Source organism: Prunus mume, linkage group LG1, assembly GCF_029339155.1.
Source record: "Prunus mume cultivar Tortuosa linkage group LG1, ASM2933915v1, whole genome shotgun sequence".
Classification (NCBI taxonomy): Eukaryota; Viridiplantae; Streptophyta; class Magnoliopsida; order Rosales; family Rosaceae; genus Prunus; species Prunus mume.
In genome coordinates this window covers 18,945,035-18,966,441 of record NC_142698.1, presented here as the reverse complement: position 1 = coordinate 18,966,441, position 21,407 = coordinate 18,945,035, and the positions used below count along the sequence as shown (strand labels likewise).

The 21,407-nt window shown below is 37.5% G+C and overlaps 4 protein-coding genes and 2 pseudogenes across 4 annotated transcripts; 2 read left to right on the top strand and 4 right to left on the bottom strand.

Moving 5' to 3' along the window:
• The first annotated feature begins 333 nt into the window (after positions 1-333).
• Positions 334-1,776, top strand: LOC103318847 (aspartic proteinase CDR1-like; annotated as a pseudogene).
• Positions 1,777-2,218: 442 nt separating this feature from the next.
• LOC103318846 (aspartic proteinase CDR1 pseudogene) lies at positions 2,219-3,586 on the top strand (annotated as a pseudogene).
• A 223-nt stretch (positions 3,587-3,809) lies between these two features.
• Positions 3,810-8,096, bottom strand: LOC103318648 (E3 ubiquitin protein ligase DRIP2-like). The gene is made up of 7 exons (XM_008220053.3): positions 7,483-8,096; positions 6,917-7,016; positions 6,290-6,656; positions 5,275-5,774; positions 5,116-5,166; positions 4,459-4,531; positions 3,810-4,144 (listed from the first exon to the last, which is right to left on the bottom strand). Exons 1-7 carry the CDS (start codon positions 7,595-7,597, stop codon positions 3,971-3,973), a joined length of 1,380 nt encoding a protein of 459 aa, XP_008218275.1. The 5' UTR covers positions 7,598-8,096; the 3' UTR covers positions 3,810-3,970.
• A 1,193-nt stretch (positions 8,097-9,289) lies between these two features.
• On the bottom strand, positions 9,290-10,200 carry LOC103318647 (pathogenesis-related protein PR-4). Its single transcript, XM_008220051.3, has 2 exons — positions 9,801-10,200; positions 9,290-9,640 (listed from the first exon to the last, which is right to left on the bottom strand). The coding sequence occupies exons 1-2, from the start codon at positions 10,086-10,088 to the stop codon at positions 9,470-9,472; spliced, it is 459 nt and encodes a 152-aa protein (XP_008218273.1). The 5' UTR covers positions 10,089-10,200; the 3' UTR covers positions 9,290-9,469.
• Positions 10,201-13,352: 3,152 nt separating this feature from the next.
• Positions 13,353-14,102, bottom strand: LOC103318646 (pathogenesis-related protein PR-4-like). The gene is made up of 2 exons (XM_008220050.3): positions 13,778-14,102; positions 13,353-13,681 (listed from the first exon to the last, which is right to left on the bottom strand). Exons 1-2 carry the CDS (start codon positions 14,039-14,041, stop codon positions 13,511-13,513), a joined length of 435 nt encoding a protein of 144 aa, XP_008218272.3. The 5' UTR covers positions 14,042-14,102; the 3' UTR covers positions 13,353-13,510.
• A 2,438-nt stretch (positions 14,103-16,540) lies between these two features.
• IAA16 (indoleacetic acid-induced protein 16) lies at positions 16,541-18,755 on the bottom strand. The gene is made up of 5 exons (XM_008220048.2): positions 18,072-18,755; positions 17,356-17,585; positions 17,150-17,285; positions 16,994-17,055; positions 16,541-16,876 (listed from the first exon to the last, which is right to left on the bottom strand). The coding sequence occupies exons 1-5, from the start codon at positions 18,374-18,376 to the stop codon at positions 16,839-16,841; spliced, it is 771 nt and encodes a 256-aa protein (XP_008218270.1). The 5' UTR covers positions 18,377-18,755; the 3' UTR covers positions 16,541-16,838.
• Positions 18,756-21,407: the final 2,652 nt, after the last annotated feature.

The window sequence follows — 21,407 nt, the reverse complement described above, 5'->3', positions numbered from 1 at the left end:
TATATAATTGAGTCTGAACTCTGAAGATGAGGGGCAAGCATTGACAAATCTTTCTCGACTGTATGTTTGAAACTTCAGTTCCTTGACCAGAGCCAGAGGAACGTCTGGCATCTAAAAGTGGACACGCAAGTGGTATTCCTGGAGTTTTTTTCCCAGAAAAACCGTAGCTCGGGGGCCTCTTCCAAATTCTCTAAAAACAAACAATGCCTGCCACTGCAACCATAAGATGAGAAAAATAGATCACTTCTTGTATTTAAGGTCTAATTGTACATTTCCTGGAATCTGCCTCCATCTCCTTGTCTTGTCTTATACAATTAGTATGTTCTAGTGACTATGATTTTCATCATTTATCTAATTCTATGCCATAATTCAGCTACAGCTACACCAGTTGGCAATAATAATTATAATATTAATGGCGGGTTTAGTGTCCAACCTATCCACCAAAACTCCCAAAATTCACCATTCTACAATCATAACAACAGAAACAAAGCTTTTCGACGTCTCATGAGCCCGTCCAAGGATGCAAACCTCACAGTCAGAAGTGAAGCGTGACATGGACGATGGTGAAGGTGCACAACTTATGAGGCTCTCAATTGGAACTCCACCACATGATATTTATGCTGTGGCGGTTACAGGAAATAAGCTATTATGGACACAATGTGAACCATGTCCCGGTTGCTACAAGCAGAAGAATCCTAAATTCGACCCGAAAAAGTCCTCAACATATAGGCTCCTTCCATGTGATGCACCAGAATGTAACGTTGAGAATGATCCTAGGTCTTACTCTTGCTCAAACTCATCAATTGATGATCATTATCATCAAAAGGTTTGCAATTACAATTACTCTTATCTGGACGAAACAGCTACCGCTGGAGTTGTGGCCAGAGAGACAGTTACCTTGACATCCACGTCAGGGAAGCCTATTTCCTTCAAAAATATTGTGTTTGGTTGTGGACATAACAATTACGCGATGGGTACTGCCTCTCCTGAAAATGAAATGGGAGTAGTTGGGCTTTCATTTGGGAACCTGTCCTATGTTGGAGGCAGAAAGTTCCCCCATTGTTTCGTGCCGTACGATCCTGGTCATCCGAATGTGGCAAGCATGATGACTTTTGGGAATGGGAGTGAGGTTTCAGGTGAAGGTGTGGTCTCAACACCTTTGATCAACAAAGAAGACAATAACTTATATTATGTGACAGCTGAAGGAATTAGTGTTGGAGATAAGTTTGTGCCTTTTAACTCATCAGGGTCTGTTTCAAAAGGGAACATGCTTCTTGTCTCAGGAACACAAGTGACCACAATACCACAAGATTTTTATGACGGGTTGATACCGCAGGTAAAGAAGGCGGTTGATCCAACCTGGTTGAAACCCATTGAAGTAAATGACACAAACCCTAGAGATGGAGCTCTGCTTTGCTATAATACGACCATGGACCAGCTCAAAGGACCATCACTGACAGTGCATTTTGATGGTGGTGCTAAAGTGCAGTTATCACCAGCACAAGCCTCCTATTGATATCACCAACATAAACTGTTGTGCTTTTCAGTGCTGAACGCCACTGAAGCCACGATAGTGTTTCTATTTATGGAAGCTATGCGCAGTCCAATTTCTTGATTGGTTTCGACCTTTAAAAAATGATGGTCTCCTTCAAGCCAACTGACTGCGCAGCAAAGAGTGATAGTTCTAGTAGTTCTATTGCCATGCCCTTTTCCTCTTCCTTCGCCTACCTTTTAAATTTTCTTTTACTTGTCACTTTTACCCTCTACAAAGAATGACAGTGGCTGTATTAATTGCTATGTGGGAGGGTATGCATGTAACCCAAGAATTCGTTCATTCTTTGTTGATTGAAATTAATTTCTCTTAATCTTTCTTTTTTTAATACAAGCAATAGTCTAAACTACAAGGGGAGGGTGATTCCACACACACACGCTACCAAGGTGCCATAGGGTTCGAACCTGAGACCACACTGATTTGCAAATCAAGGCTTAGCAACATGCTGACTATACAAGTTACGGTGCATATGCCACCATTGAAAATCCAAGCATTGCATCATGACTTCTTTGATTTTCTCTTAAGGATTAATTAGCTAAGAATGCCATAAAAATCCATGCATCCACAGATTTAGCCATTAATGCAAATCCCCATAGATTAACTCTGTATCTACCACCTTGCATTTAAGGCTTTGTGTACTCTCTCTGGTTTATATATATCATCCCTGAACTTGCAGGTATACAAGAAATCTCATTGATTGCACTTTGTCTTTTCCAGTATATGAAATCTCCTCTCCTCTCTCATGGCAGCCTCAAAAACTGTCATTTTCCATTCACATTTTGGTGCCATGACTATGCCGCAGCAGGCAATGATGTTAATGGTGGGTTCAGTGTCAAACTTATCCACCGAAACTCCCCAAATTCACCATTCTACACTCATAACAAAACTCCTTCAAAGAGTAACCAAAACAATATTCTTCAAGAGGCCAATGTTGTATCCAAATAGCCCACAATCAGAAATAAGACCCGAGAATGGGGAGTATCTTTTGAAGCTCTCCATTGGAAATTCACCGGTCAATGTTTACGGCATTGCTGATACTGGCAGTGACCTATTGTGGCCACAATGTATATCGTGTGAAGGCTGCTACAAGCAGATTAATCCCAAGTTCGATCCCAAAAAGTCCTCAACATATAGTGGTCTTCCTTGTGCTGTACAAGAATGCCAGTGTATCCCCACTTCTTGTTCACCTCGAAATCTTTGCAGTTATGATTATGAGTATGAAGACGATTCAGTGACCGAAGGGGTATTGGCCAAGGAGACAAACCTTGAGATCCACCTCAGGGGAGGCTATTTCATTGAAAAACATTGTGTTTGGCTGTGGACATAACAATACTGGGACTTCGAGTGAAATTGATATGGGAATTTTCGGGCTTGGAGGGGGGCCCATATCACTTGTTTCTCAATCAATTGGGTTCCTTGCTGGGAGGCAGAAAGTTCTCCTACTGTTTGGCCCCATTTCATACTGAGCCAAGCATTGAATGCAACATCACCTTTCGGAAAGGTAGTGAAGTGTTGGGTGAAGGTGTGGTGTCAACGCCATTGGTGTTACAAGACAACCTCCCATTTTATCACGTCACAGTAAAAGGAATTAGTGTTGGAGGTACGTTTTTGCCTTTTGATTCATCAGGGAAAGTTTCAAAAGGCAACATGTACCTGGACTCAGGCACACCAACAACATATATATCAACAGATTTATATGACCGATTGGTGGCAGAATTGAAGAAGCAGATTCCAATGAAACCCGTTGAAGATGACCCAAATTTGGGAACTCAGCTTTTCTATAAAAGCAAAACCAATCTCAGAGGACCAATATTGACTGTGCATTTTGAGGGTGATGCTGATGTGCGGTTGACACCAACACAGACATTCATTCCACCAAGAGATGGGGTTTTCTGCTTTGCAATGACAAATGACACTAGCGATGGTAGTATTTATGGAAACTTTGCTCAGTCAAATTTCCTGAATGGTTTTGACCTTGAAACAAGGATGGTTTCCTTCAAGCCAAGTGATTGCACAAAAGAAAAACTACCATAATAAACCTCGTGCCTTCTTATATAATTCTGTGGAAGTTTGATATGCATTAGTTATCTTATTGACGACCAATTTATCTGGCAACCTCTTCTAACAGATCAGAGGCCATTGAAAAGCTAATGGGCTTCAGCCTTCAACGTTATTCTATGTACTATAATATGTTAGGTCAAGTTCAAGTAGTGATAAAACAACCAAAGAATTTAGCATATAGAACAAGCACACAAGATGCAGCAGATGAACTTTGTTGATACACCAGTAAATCCGACAACAGGTACTATAAATATTGAAAGTTGTAGGCTATGGAGACAACACGAGAAACTTTATTGGTTCTTTCAGGGATTTTGGACCCTACGACAACAAACAAAAGAGAAACTTTTATTGGTTCTTTCAGGGATTTTGGACCCTTCGACAATATGAGAGGGTCATCACAAAATCTTTGGCTGAGGAGCCAACTACTGCCGGTACCTTTTTTGGTGTTGTTGCTGTTCGAAACCAGAGATCTACTAGGTTTTCTAGTTGCAATGTCGGAAGCACTGACTGACCCCGGCACATTATCTCCACCTACAAGAAAGGAATATAAAAACTTAAAGCATAAGTGAAAATGCAGCCAGGCCCTATCACCCCTTTTACTGATAATTAAAAGGAAAACATTCATTTCAAAATGCATGCAATGAACATATAAGTCAAAGAGTTATTCCTATATTTTGCATAGTAAAATGTGACACTTGAATCATAGCATCTATGACAGTAGGAAGATGCACTCTCTGCGTATGAAAGGAAACTGAACAGAGCCTCCCTCGGTTGCCCCACTAAACTACTTTTGGATAGATAGAATAGGATTTTAGTCAAGTTAAAGGCAACAAAGATATACTCACTTCATCTTCGCTGTTAAGTTCAAGTTTCTTCGCAAGGTACTTCTGGATGAATGATACAGGTATTTTACCATCCCTGTGAAAGAAGAGGGAAAGTCAATACAACTAGTTTATGCAACTAAATAACCAAATGGAAAAAGTATCTTCCACACTGTAATAATAAGCCAGATAACTGCAGGAATTCAGAATAACAAGTAGGAAACACTCAAAAATAGTAATATTGTAAAATCTAATACATGCTTCAACATATAACAATCATCAATAGTAGATCGATGGAGATCTATCAAAATCATTTCTCAAATACATCTAAAGTCTAAATCTTAAACCAGTTCAAACCATCAAAAGAATATACATGTCAAGGCCTATTCAGATAACAGCTCATCATAAAGCTTTATGGTTTTTCTTTTTCTAACAAAATATTACGTGACTTGTTGCTTTACTTTTGTTATATACAGAATGCTCCAAAATAAAAATAAACTATAAAAGAAACATGCGTGCATACTCACACACAAAATGACACAAAGCTAAACCTATATTTTGGTACTCGTTGCTCTATTCCATTCATGTTTAAGATGATTAAATCGCTAATACAAGAGAATAAATCAGTATAAAGCGAAATAGAAGAACCTCAAAGCAAGAAACATGACTACAGGAACTCACTTTATTCTCAAGTAAGATGATGGTATCTGTGGCAAGGAACCATCTCCTTTCCTGAAGACATTTACCATGACAATCAGAGATCAACATGAAAGAAATCACAAATTGAGCTCGCCAAATACATAAAACCAGATGAATTTTATAACCAAAAGAGCATCTCACCAATTTTCAGTTGCAACCAAGGAGAACCAAATAGTACTATTTCTTCTGCTATGTTTATCTCCACATGCATCTAACATAGCTTGAGCCGAAGCACTTGACTCCCCAGATGGAGCTACCCTGTTACGATTACCTGCTCGCAACCTTCTATTTTTCACCGGTCCTGCAACCCCTGTCCCGTTACTGTTATTTTTTCCTCTTGCACTTTGTCCGGGCTCCTTTAGTTTTGTTTTAGGCATATAAGCATCACTATCCAGAGCATTTGGTGACTTTTCTTCTGCTGCCTTATTTTCAGACATATAAAGTTCACCATCAAGGGCATTGAGTGGCTCTGATTTGGCATGGAACAGCCCTTGTGAATTTGACTTAGAAGACTTGGTTCGGTTAGCAGCCTCTACAAGACAGTTTAAGGGTGTCCACAGATCAGCTTTGCCTTCTATTATTTCAACGTCATTATTCATATCTCTATTAGGGTTTTGCTGATGTGAAGGCTCAGGCGAGTCCTGCATGTTGAGTGGACATGCAAACAGATATCGTAAATAGGATTGTTTGTCAGTTTTTCACACTTTGATTAGGGGTCTACAATCAATCGCCACATTATATATACATATATATTGTCCTCAAGAGTTTTTTTTTATACATAATTTCTCTCGTTGGTTGTCATCGCCATTCCACATCATCTTCCCTAACTGTGTCAATGCCTCTCCATTCTATTGTGTTACAACAGGTTGGGCAAGATCATCATTTTTGCTCAAGCTTGAGGGAGAATGTTGAAGAATAAAAGTAATTAAGACCAGTTAGAATATTTAATCTCCTGCCATAAAATAAAATGTTGTTCCCTATTTAGTTTAAGAGTGAGCTAATTTCCTAAAATTAAGGCATTTACTTGTGATTAGAGTTACGATTAATGTATCATATCTTTTCATTAGTTTCTCAATATAAAGCATTGGACTTGTTTGGTTTTGCTATAAATTAATCAACATAAAGCACAAATAATCAAAATCATGCCTGTCTTTACCTGCATCTTATTTCGTGCACCTCTATCAAGAGATTCAGTTGAACTAGAACTCATTGGATGATCTTCTGTAGAATCATCTCTCTTCATAGGTTCTTCAGCAGAAAAACTGCATCCTCGTAAAGCAGCAGCCTTTCTGGTCAAAGCTCTTGATCTCCTTCCAGTCAAACCAGTCTGCATTGGAACTTTTGGGGTACTAACTACTAATGAAGATAATGATCTCTCCTTCCTTTTCACTGGCAATGAAATTGAAGGTGTAACTTCATGAGTAACTTCTGGAGTTACTTCGGGAGTAATTTCAGGTGCATCGATTTTCCTTCGTTTAAGGGGAAATATCTTGGCTCTAATATCTTGCAAATTATGGTCTGGCCTGCAAATCAAATGGCATCGTAAGCATGTGTGAGAACACTTCAATGTAAAGCTCCAGCACACATTAGCAACAATACGATTGGGAAACTAGTACAATGAAACAACTATGAGCTTGCACAAAATCATCTTATAATTAATGAGCATGTAGGAAGCCTAGTTTCAGAAATTGGCATCTCAAGAAAGCTTTATTTATGGGAGGGAAAATCCACCTTTATCATGATTGACCATGCATCAACTTCGTACACAAAATCGGGGTTATACCTGAGTTTTTCCACTGGTAGACAGCCCAGATCAATATTGCATACAGGACAGCAGTCCACCTCCTCATCTGAAAGCTTCTCATAAATGCACTTCCTGCAAACTGGTTTGGAATTCAAGATTTTATAAATATTGGCAGTGAATTACTGATAAAGTAAAAAAAAAAAAAAATCTTACAATCAAAACCTTTTCTTCATTTCTATGGGGATGCATGGCAGCTTATCTGACCCACATAAAAAAAAATTAAAATTAAAAATTAAAAAGAAAGAAAATAAAATTTCGTAACGTCCTCAGGTGTTAATCAACAAAAAGAAGAAAGTGTCAAAACACAGAATTTAAATTAGACATATCAGTTTCCAATTTGCAAAAGATGGGACGAAATGCAAATCAAATACGAAACAATCTGAGAGAAAAATCAGAATTTGCATGATAGACTCAAACCCCAGATAACAAAAGCACAAATTATGAAGAAGCAGAATCATAAAATGAAAAACAAAAGGAGACCCAGATCACAAAATTAGCACAAAATCAAGAAACAATTGAAGGAAGGGAGATTAAGAGGAATTAACACGTATGAAGGCAGAGTGATATGGTTGTAGCCTCCTTCAATAGCTTATTACAAAGAGGGCACGTCATGCATGCCTCCAGTGTCTCCCTCTTCACTTTCACCACCTGACCCGCCATGTCTTCCTCCTTATTTTACCTCAAAGCCTCTGTGTCGGCTTCCCTGTATCTCTGTCCAAACCACATTCAACCCCAGAGGCAACAAGAGAAACGCAGAGCAAAGAGTGGATAAATATGCGAAAAAACAAAGCTTGGTTTGGCTTTTATTGGGACGTGTTGGATGGTTGAAGGTGTTGGATCTGAGAGAGTGAAGAAAGTGGCGGGTTTTGGGGTGAAATTAAGAGATGGGGTTTGATTGTTTGCGGGAAAATTACGTGGGGTTTGTTGGGTTTAGGACAAAGAGAGCGCGGTGGGGTTGTTTGAGCTTCTTCGATGAAAAAACATAGATGAGTTATAATAAGAGAGAGAGAGAGAGAGAGAGAGAGAGAGAGAGATGTTAGAAAGAAAGCAAAGCAAAGGCCTTTTTTTGTGCGTGCGACGGTGCAACTGTGGAGTGTGTGTCTTGTGCCGCAACAAAGACCAAAGACCGAGTTTGAGATTGGTTTTTTTTTTTGTTTTACCAACTCCAACTTTGGATTGGATTTATAGGAGTGAGACTGTGAGAGGGTGCGCGTCGTTTTGAGACTGCTACGTACCATACCATGTACACGTAATGAGTATGCCTTGCACCTACCCCGGCCCCCGTTTATATTTCCTTGTATTTATTACTCTCTTCCTTTTTCGTTGAATTCTAGACCAAGGTTGTTTTGGAAAGTGATGGATTTTTTACTATTTTCGCTGGCCAATTTTATCCAAACATGGTATTAATTTTAACATATACAAAAAATGTGATCCTATTCATTGTACAAGGAAACGATGTGACATGCTAATGCGGCATATATCGTAATTTCATTTAAATTATTATGTGTTGGGTTACTATCGTAATAATTGTGTACGTATCATAATTTGAAAAGATTCTTATAAGACATTATCTCGACATGCAACGTAGTTTAAATTATTCTCGTGTTGGGTTTCTGTTGTAATAATTGCTTACTTACCTAAATTCGTGAGGATTTCTAAGAGCGCCGTCATTTTCACACGCAACGTAACTTAAATTACTATTGTTTTGGGTTACAATTGTAATAATTATTTACGTTCCATAATTTGAGAGGATTCGTAACAACGCCGCCACATCAGCATGCAGCGTAACTGAAAAAGAGGGTTTCTCCACTTTTATGCCCCTTACTATTGAAGTTGATCCATATTTTGTTTGGGCTAAATGGGGGGCCGAAGCCCAAATAGGAAAGAAGAAGTTAGTCTATTTTTGGTTTAGGCTAAATGGGAGCCGAAGCCCAAATAGGAAAGAAGAACTTAGTCGGGATAGGAACTTGTTAATTAAGAAGATTGGGCACAACCCTATCAGGAGGGGCCTCCAGTGGAAAAGCCCAAACTATATATATTTTGGGAACAAGAATTCTACAGTAAGGGCTTTATACGTGGCCTTTAGGTGAGTTATTATCTCTTAACTATTGGATTCGTTGATTTATATATTTATTTCTTTGTTATTTAGCAATCCCAAAGTTTTTTTTTTTTTCAATCAAACGGTTAAAAGATAAGACCTCACCTAAATGCCATATATAAGACCCTCACTCCCTTTGGTTGAGAAGGCCACTGGCAGCCGTGTTGCACCAAAGAGAGTCTGCTGCAAGTCTTCACAAGCACAAGCATATATGATTCAACATATATATATATATAGCTATATTATGGTGCAATTATTCACCATGGTCACATTTATTCATAAGGTCGAAGGTTACATATCAATACATATATAATGCTTGTTATTATTGAAGAAGCAATTGCACTTCAACTTATTCCATCAGGAAGCTTATTTATAAAAACTGGTAACTAATAATTAGGGGGTATTACGGGCTTAGATGGAGAGGCTTGAATAATTTAGTCACCACAGTCAACAAAGTCGTAGTTGACAATAAGGTGGCCTTGGGCATTGCCATTGCCGTCGGTGTCAATTTGGTTAAACATATTCACGTCCAAGTCTAAGCCTCCGTTGCTGCACTGATCCACAATCCTCACTGTTACTTGATCTCCTGTCCTAGTGTTTGTCACCTGCACAGTGCACACACGCATTAATATCAATGTCAACAGGTCTCAAGTTCGACGACTGGCACGCGTTGAATCAACGTTTCATCATCATTACGAGGGAAAAGAAGGAAACATGTAAATAGAGATTGTAATTTACATAAGATTAAGAAAGATATGCACGTACCAAGAGGCACTTTCCACAAGCATCTTGTCCGGTAGGGCCAACAGGGCCGCAGAAGGCAGTCCAGCCATATTTGCTGCGCCATGCAAAGGGCTGATCGGCATCCCATGTGGCGCAGTAGGCACTTACAGCCCGCAAGTCCCAGTTGTTCTGCTGCGGGTTGTACAGGTGGTATGTGGATCTGACATTTGTATCACTCTGTCCCCAAGCACTTCCCACCAGAATCATGCAAACTAACACCACACAGGCACAGCAACATGGCCTCATCATATTATTCTTCTTCCCCACCATTTTTGTGAATATTTGTTAGTGGTACACAATAATAAAAGTAAGGATATTTTGGGAGATGATCGATGAGATTTAGATGATTTAGAGAAGCTTTGTGGTTGAATTTATAGGCCGGAGGCTGTGGTGTTGCAATCACTAATCTACCCTTAATTAATTGGCTTGGGATGTTGGAATTAATTGTAGTATGGCGTTGGCGTGCGTGAATTGTCAACCACTTTAACCTTCTCGACTTCCTTGAATGATTTTTGCATTTGATTTGGATGCAATTTATATACTATAGGACGTGGCAAGACGGCATACAGCACATGCATGGAGACACCTGTCAGCCTGTGCAATTGTATACAGCACAAGGAGAGAGAGAGAGAGAGAGAGAGAGAGAGAGACTACACTTGTCTGGTTTGCTTGATATTTTTGGGGCTATCTAGTATTTGCATATTGCATGTGAGTTAAGTTAGTTGTTCAAGATAATATTGTGTTCGCTTTTCTGATCCGAGCTCAAATATACTCATCATCATATAATTTATAATATGCTATATATATAGTACTAGTTGGAATTGTAGAATGGAGACTATCTAGACCAATGCAAAAAATCAGGTAGAAGACGACTTTCGAGATAAGGTAAGGTAGGCTTTTTCATCGGTTGAATTGAGTGTTATATAATTATACATTCACAAACACAAGTGAAAAGCATAGATGAATACAAAGCAGTTAGAATTTGTGTACCCAAAAAAGAAAAAGAAAAAGAAAAGCAGTCTTTATTATTCTAGCGGTGGCGAGCATCCGATTAATCAATGTATGAAGTAATAATTTAGTAAATGGCGGGTCACTAAAAGTGCTTAATCTTGAAGCAGCCAGGAAGACACATATGAGTCATGACAAACAATTTGGCTTGACCTTAACTTTGTATATATAATAATAATAAGACAAACATGTAGCCACGCCAAATACTATGACCATTGGGGGGTGAGGGGACGATGGATATACTTGTATTGTACGTAACGTTATATGTTAATTGGCAGGCGCAGGCGCAGGCGCAGCCCAGTTTGGGTCCTTAGATCCATCTCATCTCAAATTCACAAGAAGAAACTTGAGCCAATTAACAGATTTTTTTTTTTTTTTTTATCATTAAGATTTTGATGTGGAAAGTTAAAAATATTGGAAGGAGATGAGTTTTTATGAAGATTTGGTGTACATAATTTTTTGGTATTTTTTTTTTTTCAACAAGGATGATGCTGGCATCAGTACTAGAGCCTTTCCCAGGCTGGTCCATGCGCTGGAGGTGCTCTTAGATCCATCTCATGAAGAAACTGCGCTGAGCCAATTAACATATATTATATATGATGGATGTACATTTGTTTTGTAACAAGGATATTGGCATCAGTACTAGTTTAGTTTGGCAACCAATGCCATTGCCAGCTTTCCTGTCTGTCTGCCGTCCTTGCTCAACCAATATATCTCACTTTACTATGATGAGACGTAAATAACTTGATATGATAAGTTAGATACGGACCATTCATCTGCTTTTTCCTGTTAATTAAATAGCCATATATATATATATATATAATTCATAACAAAGATTGCTTGCTTTGCCCTCTTTGTATATATAATCACTAAGTATATATTTCGTAGCCAGTTCCTACTTGTTGTTTCTGGTGTGCGTGGCCGTAGCAGTACATGCAGGCCTGGATTTTGTTTGTTAGGTCATCACTTTAAAAGAGGTTGATAGAGCTCTATTTAGAGCTTTGATGGAATCTTTAGGAGCTCTAAAGGCATCTCTCCCACAATAGGAGGCTCTATTTTCGGGAATCCAATTATAATGTAATTTGATTCATTTGCTTTTATTTATTTATTAACTTATTATGTTTTAATGTATGTTTATGTTATGTTAGAATTTTTTATTTTTTATTTAACATTTAAAACCAAAAAAATCAAAATTTGGACAAGATTTAAATAAAAAAAGTTATTAGAGAAAAGAAAAAAAAACTAGCTATTTACTTTTATACAAATTTATAAATAAACTCAATCCTAGACATGTATTTATAAAAAAAAACTCAAACACTATTTAAACATAGAAACACACCCAAAATCAACAATTGTATATTTTTTGGTGTGTTTATAAACGGTTTTGAGTGTTTGATTTTTTATAATTTCAACCCCTATTTTGAATGTTTTAGTAAACTCCCAAATAAGTTTTTTTATGTGCTAGCGGCCCGCGCATGTGGTTTGGGGCTATGCGAGACTCAGTAGTTGTGCGTCTTGGGTGTTTGAGGAGAGAAAGAAGTGATTCGTGTGAGGACCAGTCGGGCTGAAGGGGCTACATTCATGTCCACATATTTGAGGACAGATCCCGTGGGTCTTTAGCATTTAGAGCCCAAAATTTGTCCCACTGGGAATGCTTTATTGGCATTGGGCTGCATATGTGAGAGATTTGTGGTAGTTGAGCCCCAAATAGAGCTCCATTGGGAATGGCCTTACCAGCAAGCAGGAGCCTAACTAATTCGAAACATTTCATTCATTACTTTGTTTTCTTCCAGATATTAGCTTCACTATATTTTACGACTGTAATTTTCAACCCGTTATTTTCAAAAAACAAAAACAAACCAAGAATCCGTTCGGTGGACTAAAACAGAAAACACTGAGAATACAACATCACGTGTACTTCGAAAAACAGAAAAAATGATTTAATCGAGCACAACCCCATCCACAGTGAAACGAAAATGACAAACTCACAGACCCAGTAGTTGACTATAAGTTGGCCTTGGCCAGAGCCTTTCCCATCAGTGTCCAGTCGTTTAAACACACCGTCACCCAAAGCTAGGCCTCCAGTGCTACACTGACTCATCTACAGTTCTCACCGTCGCCTGTGCCCCTGTCCTCACATTTGTCGCCTGTGCCCCTGTCCTCACATTTGTCACCTGCCAAAAAACTGATTCATCTTCAATAATCTGTATGCTGCTTGTAATATACTAAATCATATTATATCAATTATAACTTGATTTAAGGAGGGTAGACATGGATTAGGTCTGTGTGTCCAAGTTCCAAATTAATTATTTGCTGTTTGCTTTTTGGTTTTTGGTTTTTTCTGGAATGATTAGAAGCAAAGTGGACCAAAGAAATCTACAGATTCTGAGTATCAGCCAAGAGATGAAGAAATACTTATCATCTTCACCGGAAAGAAACAAAAAAGAAAGAAATTCGTGTCATGTTTTGGCAATTCAAAAGCGACACCTTAATTAATATGGGCAACTACTTTTTGACTAATGGAGATAAACAAACAAACAAACAAGATAGACAATTTCTTATTTCATAAATAAGCATACATGCATGCATGATGGAGAACCGATAACAAATGTTACCCAAGGAGCAGCTTCCCTACCTAGCGTAGGGTTTTATTTCTTAAAATTAGGATTATTATTACATGAGATTTAATCGCCACAGTTGACAAACTGGTAGTTGACCCTAAGGTGGCCTTGTGCATGTCCTTGCCCATCAGTATCCAGTCGTTTAAACACACCCTGGTCCAAATCCAGGCCTCCATTGCTGCACTGATCCACAATTCTCACCTTCGCCTGTGTCCCTGTCCTCACATTTGTCACCTGCAAAATCAAATTTAAATTCATTTTCAATAGTTTGTTTGTTTGTAATTGTATGTTGTTTTGTCTTAATTAAGTTAATTAATTATAATTACGTACCGTTAAGCACTTGCCACAAGAAGCTTGTCCACGAGGCCCAACAGGTCCGCAAAACGCAGTCCATCCAAACTTGCGACGCCATTCCAAAGGCTTGTTAGCATCCCAAGTGGAGCAATAAGCACTTGCTGCTTTCAAGTCCCAGTTAATCTTCTCTGGGTTGTAGATATGGTACGTGGCTCTAACGTTGCTTGCACTTTGGGCACTTGCTGCTTTCAAACTCATGACACAAACCAATAACAAACACATTAACTTCGCCATTTTCATCAACTCTCTCTCTCTCTCTCTCTCTCTCTCTCTCTCTAACGTGATAATATCTTTTTTAATTGTTGGATATGGGGTGTTGTGCAACCTAAACTGCTCATTCATTTATAGTAGTAGGTTTGCAGGGTCGATGTTAAATTACTGTTGACAGCAGCACTTGTGCCAACCTTGACTTCCAAGCTTGACTCGGACTTGTTGGTCAGCAGCAATTAATTGACCAAACCAAACCAATGTCAAGAGACTCAATCTCAGCCTAATTGTAATGGTCAAGAAATTCTTATGATGTGTGACATTCAAAAGTAGAGATAGAGTTTAAGAAGGTGGTGGAGGGTCCACAACATTGTGCTTCATCTGGTCAAAAACTGAGGCTAATGGATAAACAAACAAACAAGATATGATCGTCGTGTCAATTCAATTCATATCCATATAAGTTGACCGCAGCACAAGTTTTGCCACCGATCACCACATTGTTGGGCCATTGCAAGGAATACTGACCCAGCCCAACTTGGAAATTAGGTCCTCAACTCAAGCTTTTTGGACCGATGTGATACAGATATACGATCCAGGTGTTTAATCAATGGGCCAGTCCAATATCCATCCTCCAATTAAACAAAAACAAGAGCGAATGGGATTGCAACTCAAGTGGTTAAGAGATTTTGAGGTCCTAAGTTCGAATATCTCATCCTCAATATCGCTTGTATCAAAAAAATCAAAAACAAAACGAAGAGGGATAGAAAAAGTTGCCTTCACGTCCAAGGCTAGAGTTCAACCTTGAGGAAATTAAGATATACCCTTGGCTACATTTAAAGCTAAGCACAATGTTGCATAAACAAAACAAATAATAAATAAGTATATAGCCCTTTTTACATAGACAAACAAACAAGAAGCATATGCAACATTTAAACAAACAAAAGTAGAATGTATTTATCCGATTACACAGATAAAAGAATCCTGGAAAGGAAAGGACAAATTTTGCAAATCCCAAGTTTTATGTTGGAGTTTGAGAAAAGAAGAAAGAACATGTTGTTGCACCTTGCAAATCCCGAGTGTTATGTTTATAAAGCAAGAAGATATTCTCTTACCATAAGGCGGCGAAGGAATATATAATCAAAATGTTGACTTTAAATTTGCATCGTTAGGCATCTTTGAAAGGGCAAATTAATTTCTCCAATCCCAAGTTTTATGCGGGTGGTGATCTTTAAAGCCCCAGAAAGGAACCACCATGTCCGGCATTCCTGCGCAATAATAAGGTAATATATGGTGTTATCATGCATGCATGTTCTTCTCTAATTTACTACTACTCCTGTTTTTGACGATCGAGCTTGCTAGCTATGGCTAGATAGCTTCATTTTATATTCATATATATATAATATATATTATATCCTGTTGTGATTTTTCTAGGATGGTTCCTTTCAAATGCTTAAGAGGTGCATGAATATATATATATATATATATATTATAGGAAATGGTTATCATATCTATTATATATTAACGTTACGTAGGATTTTGACCTGAGATCACTAATCTATAACTGTAAGTAATATTCTTTTTCACTAAACTAGCTAGACTCCGTTGACAGGACCATCATAACTATATACGCATGTATAGTTGCATGTATTTTCTCATTCCTCCTCCCTGTAACAAAATCGCGTATCTGACTCGACAGCTTTCGTTTGGTACGAATTGCTGTCTAACTAAATTATGGCATACACATAATTAATCAATCAAAATAATAAATTCCACCAACAATACCCACGTGGAATCCTGCTCCACCTTATCACAAGGTTCATGGATCTTATCTATTATATCCTCAAGTTATCAACCAGTAAAAAAAGTTATATATATGAATACAACTGTAGAAGATAATGTGTCAAATCAACTAAAATATAACATAACAAATTTGAAAATTAATTAATATAATATTTCTGATCAATTAACTATGTAAAATGAATGTGCAGTAATGAATTATAATTTTAAATTATATGTCAGATGATCTGAAAACTTACATATATTTGTATTAAAAAAATGAATAGGAAAACCTACAAAATGCAGAGAATCCCATCATCACAAGCATAATATAAAATATCGATAATATCAACAAAATATAGAAGATATTATCATTTTTTTGGGTCACATATATTTCGACACGCATTCATATACATATCGTATAAATATCGATAATATCAGAAAATATCGATATTAATAATTTCGCTCACACTCCAGTAATAGCTTGTCAAATATCGATGTAATGGAAAAAATGAAAAGAGAAACAAAAACACACACACACACACACACAAAAGGTATTCAAACTCTTTACCATGTAACTCATCCAACACTTTAATCACCACGTTACTTATGTTTTTATAATTATAATTTAAAATTATATGTCAGATGTTTGTATTTAAAAAAATGAATAGGAAAACTTAAAAAATCAGAGAATCCCATCATCACAAGACAAAATATTGTACGAGCCATTAAAATTTAGGGAGAATAAGAATACTGTTGACAAGTAAACATTACTGGCAATATTATTATTAAACATCTTCTATAATAGAGAAAGTCGCACATGAGCCACTATGAACATCTTCTATAATATATTATTACTTCTTGTCCCTAACAAATCTCCGAATATATTCTTCCTTATAATTTTAAAACATCAAAGGACCAAAAAAAAAAGAAGAAGAAGAAAAAGATAAAATAAAAACATGGTACAGAGTCATAGGCACATCCAAACTTCGTGCTCCATCCCTCTAGAGCCGGTCTGCTTTCATTTGATTGTGCCCATGCCAACGAACCAACTTCAACTTCTGTTCTTGCACTTCTCCACGGCCCTTGGTGCTGCAAATTATAGTTAAATAATTAATAAATTTCATATGTCGGGTTAACTAGTTACGACGTGCTTTGTGCACCGTAATAGATGTGTTCTGGTGTGTAGTTAATTTTAAAGGTGCTAACCAAGTCCAATGGCCTCAGATCCTTTCATTATCCGCAAGCGTTTGCATGAATCAACAAACATTCTGTGATATGAAAAGCAAAATGAATGATATATTCAAAGTGATCTTGCACTGCAGCTAAATAAATATTAATGAATTTGATTAATAAGTTAAATACCCCCATGGCACATCCCCCACAAGCATCCAATCTCCGTCCTTGTCCTCATAAGTAGGCACATAATCAGAACCATTCAGAAGGTCTATCAGTTTGCTCTCGTTCATGAAATCCTTCATTCCATCTGACCCGCAGTTACCTGCAAATATATATTCCAAAATTAAACAAAATATTATCAAGAGTAATTAACAATTTAAAAAAAAAATTACCAATGGTGAAGGAGCTGAACATTTTCCCTAAGGCAGTAGACAGCTCTTGGTAGCTCTTGTACAACTTCAAGTCAACTTTACGCAGATAGGGCGCCCCATCCATGCTTACTTTTACAAATGCTGCACTGATATTGCTGTTGCCCTTTTCAGCCTCCTCCGAGCTCTTCTTTTGGACGGTCACGATGTTCTTTCGGAAAGATCGGACGGGTGGCCAACCCACAACTTGAGCCCTGTAATAATAGTGTAACGTTACGTATGAGTCAGAAGTTGTTAATTATCTACCTTGTTCTACTTTTTGATGAGCTGTCCTTAATTCTTGTTTGGTGGTTGTGGTTGTGGTTGTGGTTGAGAAAAAAAAGCAAATAAGATTCCATATGTTTTGTTCGTTTCCTTGGTCATCCCGACAACCAACCGAAGCATTCCAAAACACCCAATTCAATACGTAATACATAATTCAACCAACGCAGTCCACACTCTACATCAATTATTTTTCTGGATGGAAGTGCTTATTATTTTCTAAACTAAAACCGCCATGGTCTTGTAGATTAAGTGGTTAAGAATAATTATTCTGCACTAGAAGTCGTCTGTTGAAATCCTCCTTCCCCAAACTAAAACCCTAGTTGGGTTGGGTTACACACTTTTTTGAGTTGTAATTGCTTCATAACTTTCTACTTAAAATGAAATCTAAGAAGAAGAAGAAAAAATACATCACTTACTTGGAAGCAGGGGGTTTAGATGGGTCATTTGCGCTGGGAGCAGGTGCTGCAGCATTCTTTTCCCTCTTCAACTCCATTAGTTGTTGATCTTGATCTGCTGACCGATCAGCTGACTGATCTTGAGATGAGATATTGAGCTTTAAATCAACAGTTTCTGAGAAACCTCTCTTCCCATTGTTCTTGGCAGCTTCTCCATCCTTTCCAGGATTAGCTATTCCACCAGGCAACCCTAGGCGCAGTTCAGTCTCTTCAAAATTTATCAAGCTATATGTCTGATGCTGCTCTTCATGAGTCACGGTACTCATCGTGCTGCTCAACTTCTTCACTTCCTCCTTCTTCTAGGGTTTTTCTCTCTTTTTCTTTTTCTTTTTCTTCGTTTGTTGGTTTAGAATGGGCTGTAGCTTTCTCGATCTTTCTTAGTTATAATATGCTGGTGGAGAGGGTGCAAATTTAAGAGGGAGCGCTAGATAGAAAACGTGCAACTTTGGAAGAAGGCCAAATTAGCTCCTGTCTGAGAAGATATATGGTATTGGTCTAGAATCTTTTGGGGACTTTAGACGGTAGAGATGTTGCCAAGTGGAGGGTGCAGTTTGCTGGATCGCTCGGGCCTTGTCGGAAAACTGATGTCACGGGTGATGTCAGGTTTGGAATGATTGTGGTAAAGGCAAGTGGACACAGGACAACTTGGCTCTGTTCGCCTTTTATTTGTTTCCTTGGCCCCTGGGCTCCACCTCCACCAATAATTAATCATTCATTTCCACACTTTATAAACATTAACAGTTATTAAACTTTATAAACCCACCAAAATAAAACGTTATTATTTAGCTTCTTTTTTGTATTTCTAAAATCTCTCTCCCTTTTATACAGTCGGTCTACTTTTATTGTTAATTATTTTTGGGTGTTTTTTCAGAAGTTGTGCCAAACTTTTACAAAATATTACAAAATGTTTAGCCCCTTTTTCTTTTAGGAGACAATTCTCCCTGGAGATGCTTTTATGCTTTAGCCCTACCTCCTCCCTCCTCCTCCCTCCTCCCTCCTCCCTCCTCGAGTATGAAAAAGTGCAACTGTCTTTCGATCCGTGGACAACTAATAATACTAGTTGGTCACTATAATCATCCTCATAATTAATTTTGTTTATAATCGAATCAAACTAACCCTAGGCTCACAGCATATATAGTGCATTTGAAATTCTATTGCCGTTCATGTTGAAGATGACTCTTTTCTAAGACCTTTTTATTGAGAGGAACTATAACATACTAAACTCACACACATTTGACACTACACGGATCTAGAATTCGAACTCATAACATTTCCTAGAAGAGTAGCATTTATTCCAAACCTCTACACTAATGGATCATTTGCAGGTTGAAGATGACTTAAGTCAAAAGAATTAGGCAACTTTATAGGATTTGTGGCCACACTAATTATTATTTTTGTTGTAACTAAGACACAACATATAAAAAGAGGAGAAACCAAGCATATTCTTCCTACATTATCATTGATGTATATTAAACCATTAAACATCACAGAAAAGAAAAAAAAATGGACAGCGTTTGAAGCTTTCCTAAGTAAATCCCACCTCATACGTCTTTGATCATCCAAAACTGGTTAAAGTGAAGTGATGCTGACCTTTATTGTGGGTATGAACAAATTAAAGTAAGATTGAAAGGGAAGACTCATCCAAAGCAATTCCATTACCACCACATGAGTTATTAGGTTAAATTAAAAATATAGACGAGCCCAAAAAAAGAAAACACTGTTTATTAAGTTGATGTGCTTCAACTCGATAGACCCTGGCTTTTTGAAATTCTATCCATATCGCTTTTGAAATCTAACCCCAACCCTCCCCACCCACCTCACTTTTCTTTCTTTTAGCTTTTAGGTCCTCAAAAACGAAAAACACAGGAATAAAGGAACAGTACCTTGAATTATTTTGCTTCCCAATTTGCATACCTAGAAAAATTGCAGTACTTCATAAGACATGTATAAATTATAATTATTCATTTAAGAGAATCGGGATTTGAATTTGTGTATAAAGAGACGGATTCACTGAATGATCTAACGGGTGTAACTTACATTACATATACCAGTCAATAATAATATTATTGCATATATAGTGGTGGTCCGTGATGATGGAACCCCTTTGAATAGCTACCTAGCCTTGTAGCATAGTGTTTTACAGCATATATGTTAGCTAGGATAAGTATTTGCGTAGCTCAAAATCTTATCAATGTCCACTTTGTGTGGTGAACATCAAAGCACCCACTTTCCCATATGGATAGAGAGAGTCCAGCTTTTTTATTTCACTAAAAGAGGCAGAAAAATCTCAAACAAATTTCCAGGTTCTTTTGGGAAATTGGCATATATGTGAAGGGACACACCACCATTTATATGTTGCATATTTTTATTTTATTTGGCGACCAACCATATAACATACTGGATTTTCCTCTGGACCATCAAACCCGTTGATTATGTTGAATTCATGAGGCGGATGGCTCTGATTAAAACTTTGCATGAAGCTTCAGCCAAAACGATGCAGAGAGAGAAAGGGAACGCGGAAGAAAAAGTCAACTCTGGGCTGAGAGAAACTATCGCATGTGCCGCACTGCAATTTTTATTCCATTTTAAAGGAGATAGGGGGCACTGACTGTTTGGGTCCCACTAACCACCAACAGTAGATGCCACTGCCAGATGGGATGGGACTTTTTTTTTTTTTTTTTTTCTGGATTTGCTTGACAAAGACTTCATTTTTATCAGGTCGACTAGCTTCGTATTATTTGGGCTATCATGTCACGTCACGTAGCCTCGTACTATATGATAAAAATAAAAATAAAAACTTGGCTTCATACATACCCAAACTCACCCTATGTTTGTAAATATTTTCAAAATTAGAAAGAAGAAAAGCAACTTTGGTAGATAGGATCTATTGTAAATGGGTAATACTGACATTTTCCTAGGCCGCATGTCTAAGGTTGAAATTATTGCAACCCCATTCCATTTGCATGCATAATTTTGTTGCTGACTTTTTATGTGTGAACTTGGGTAACACTTGGAAACTAGTTCAATTGTGTGCCACCTATTTTATTTTAAAATTAGAAGAAAGGGAAACTAGATAAAGCACCTCATCTACCACTTAATAGATACATCATGATTGAAAGTGATGATTTGTTATTTGTTCATTGGTTGGAGTTTACTTAATTATAAAGAAACTAATTATAATCTTGATTTACAGTCATATAATTTACAACTTATATATTTACACAAACACTCTATAAGGTTTTTAAATTTTTTAACCAAACTCCACGAGATTTTATAAATTACACAAACACCCTCTAA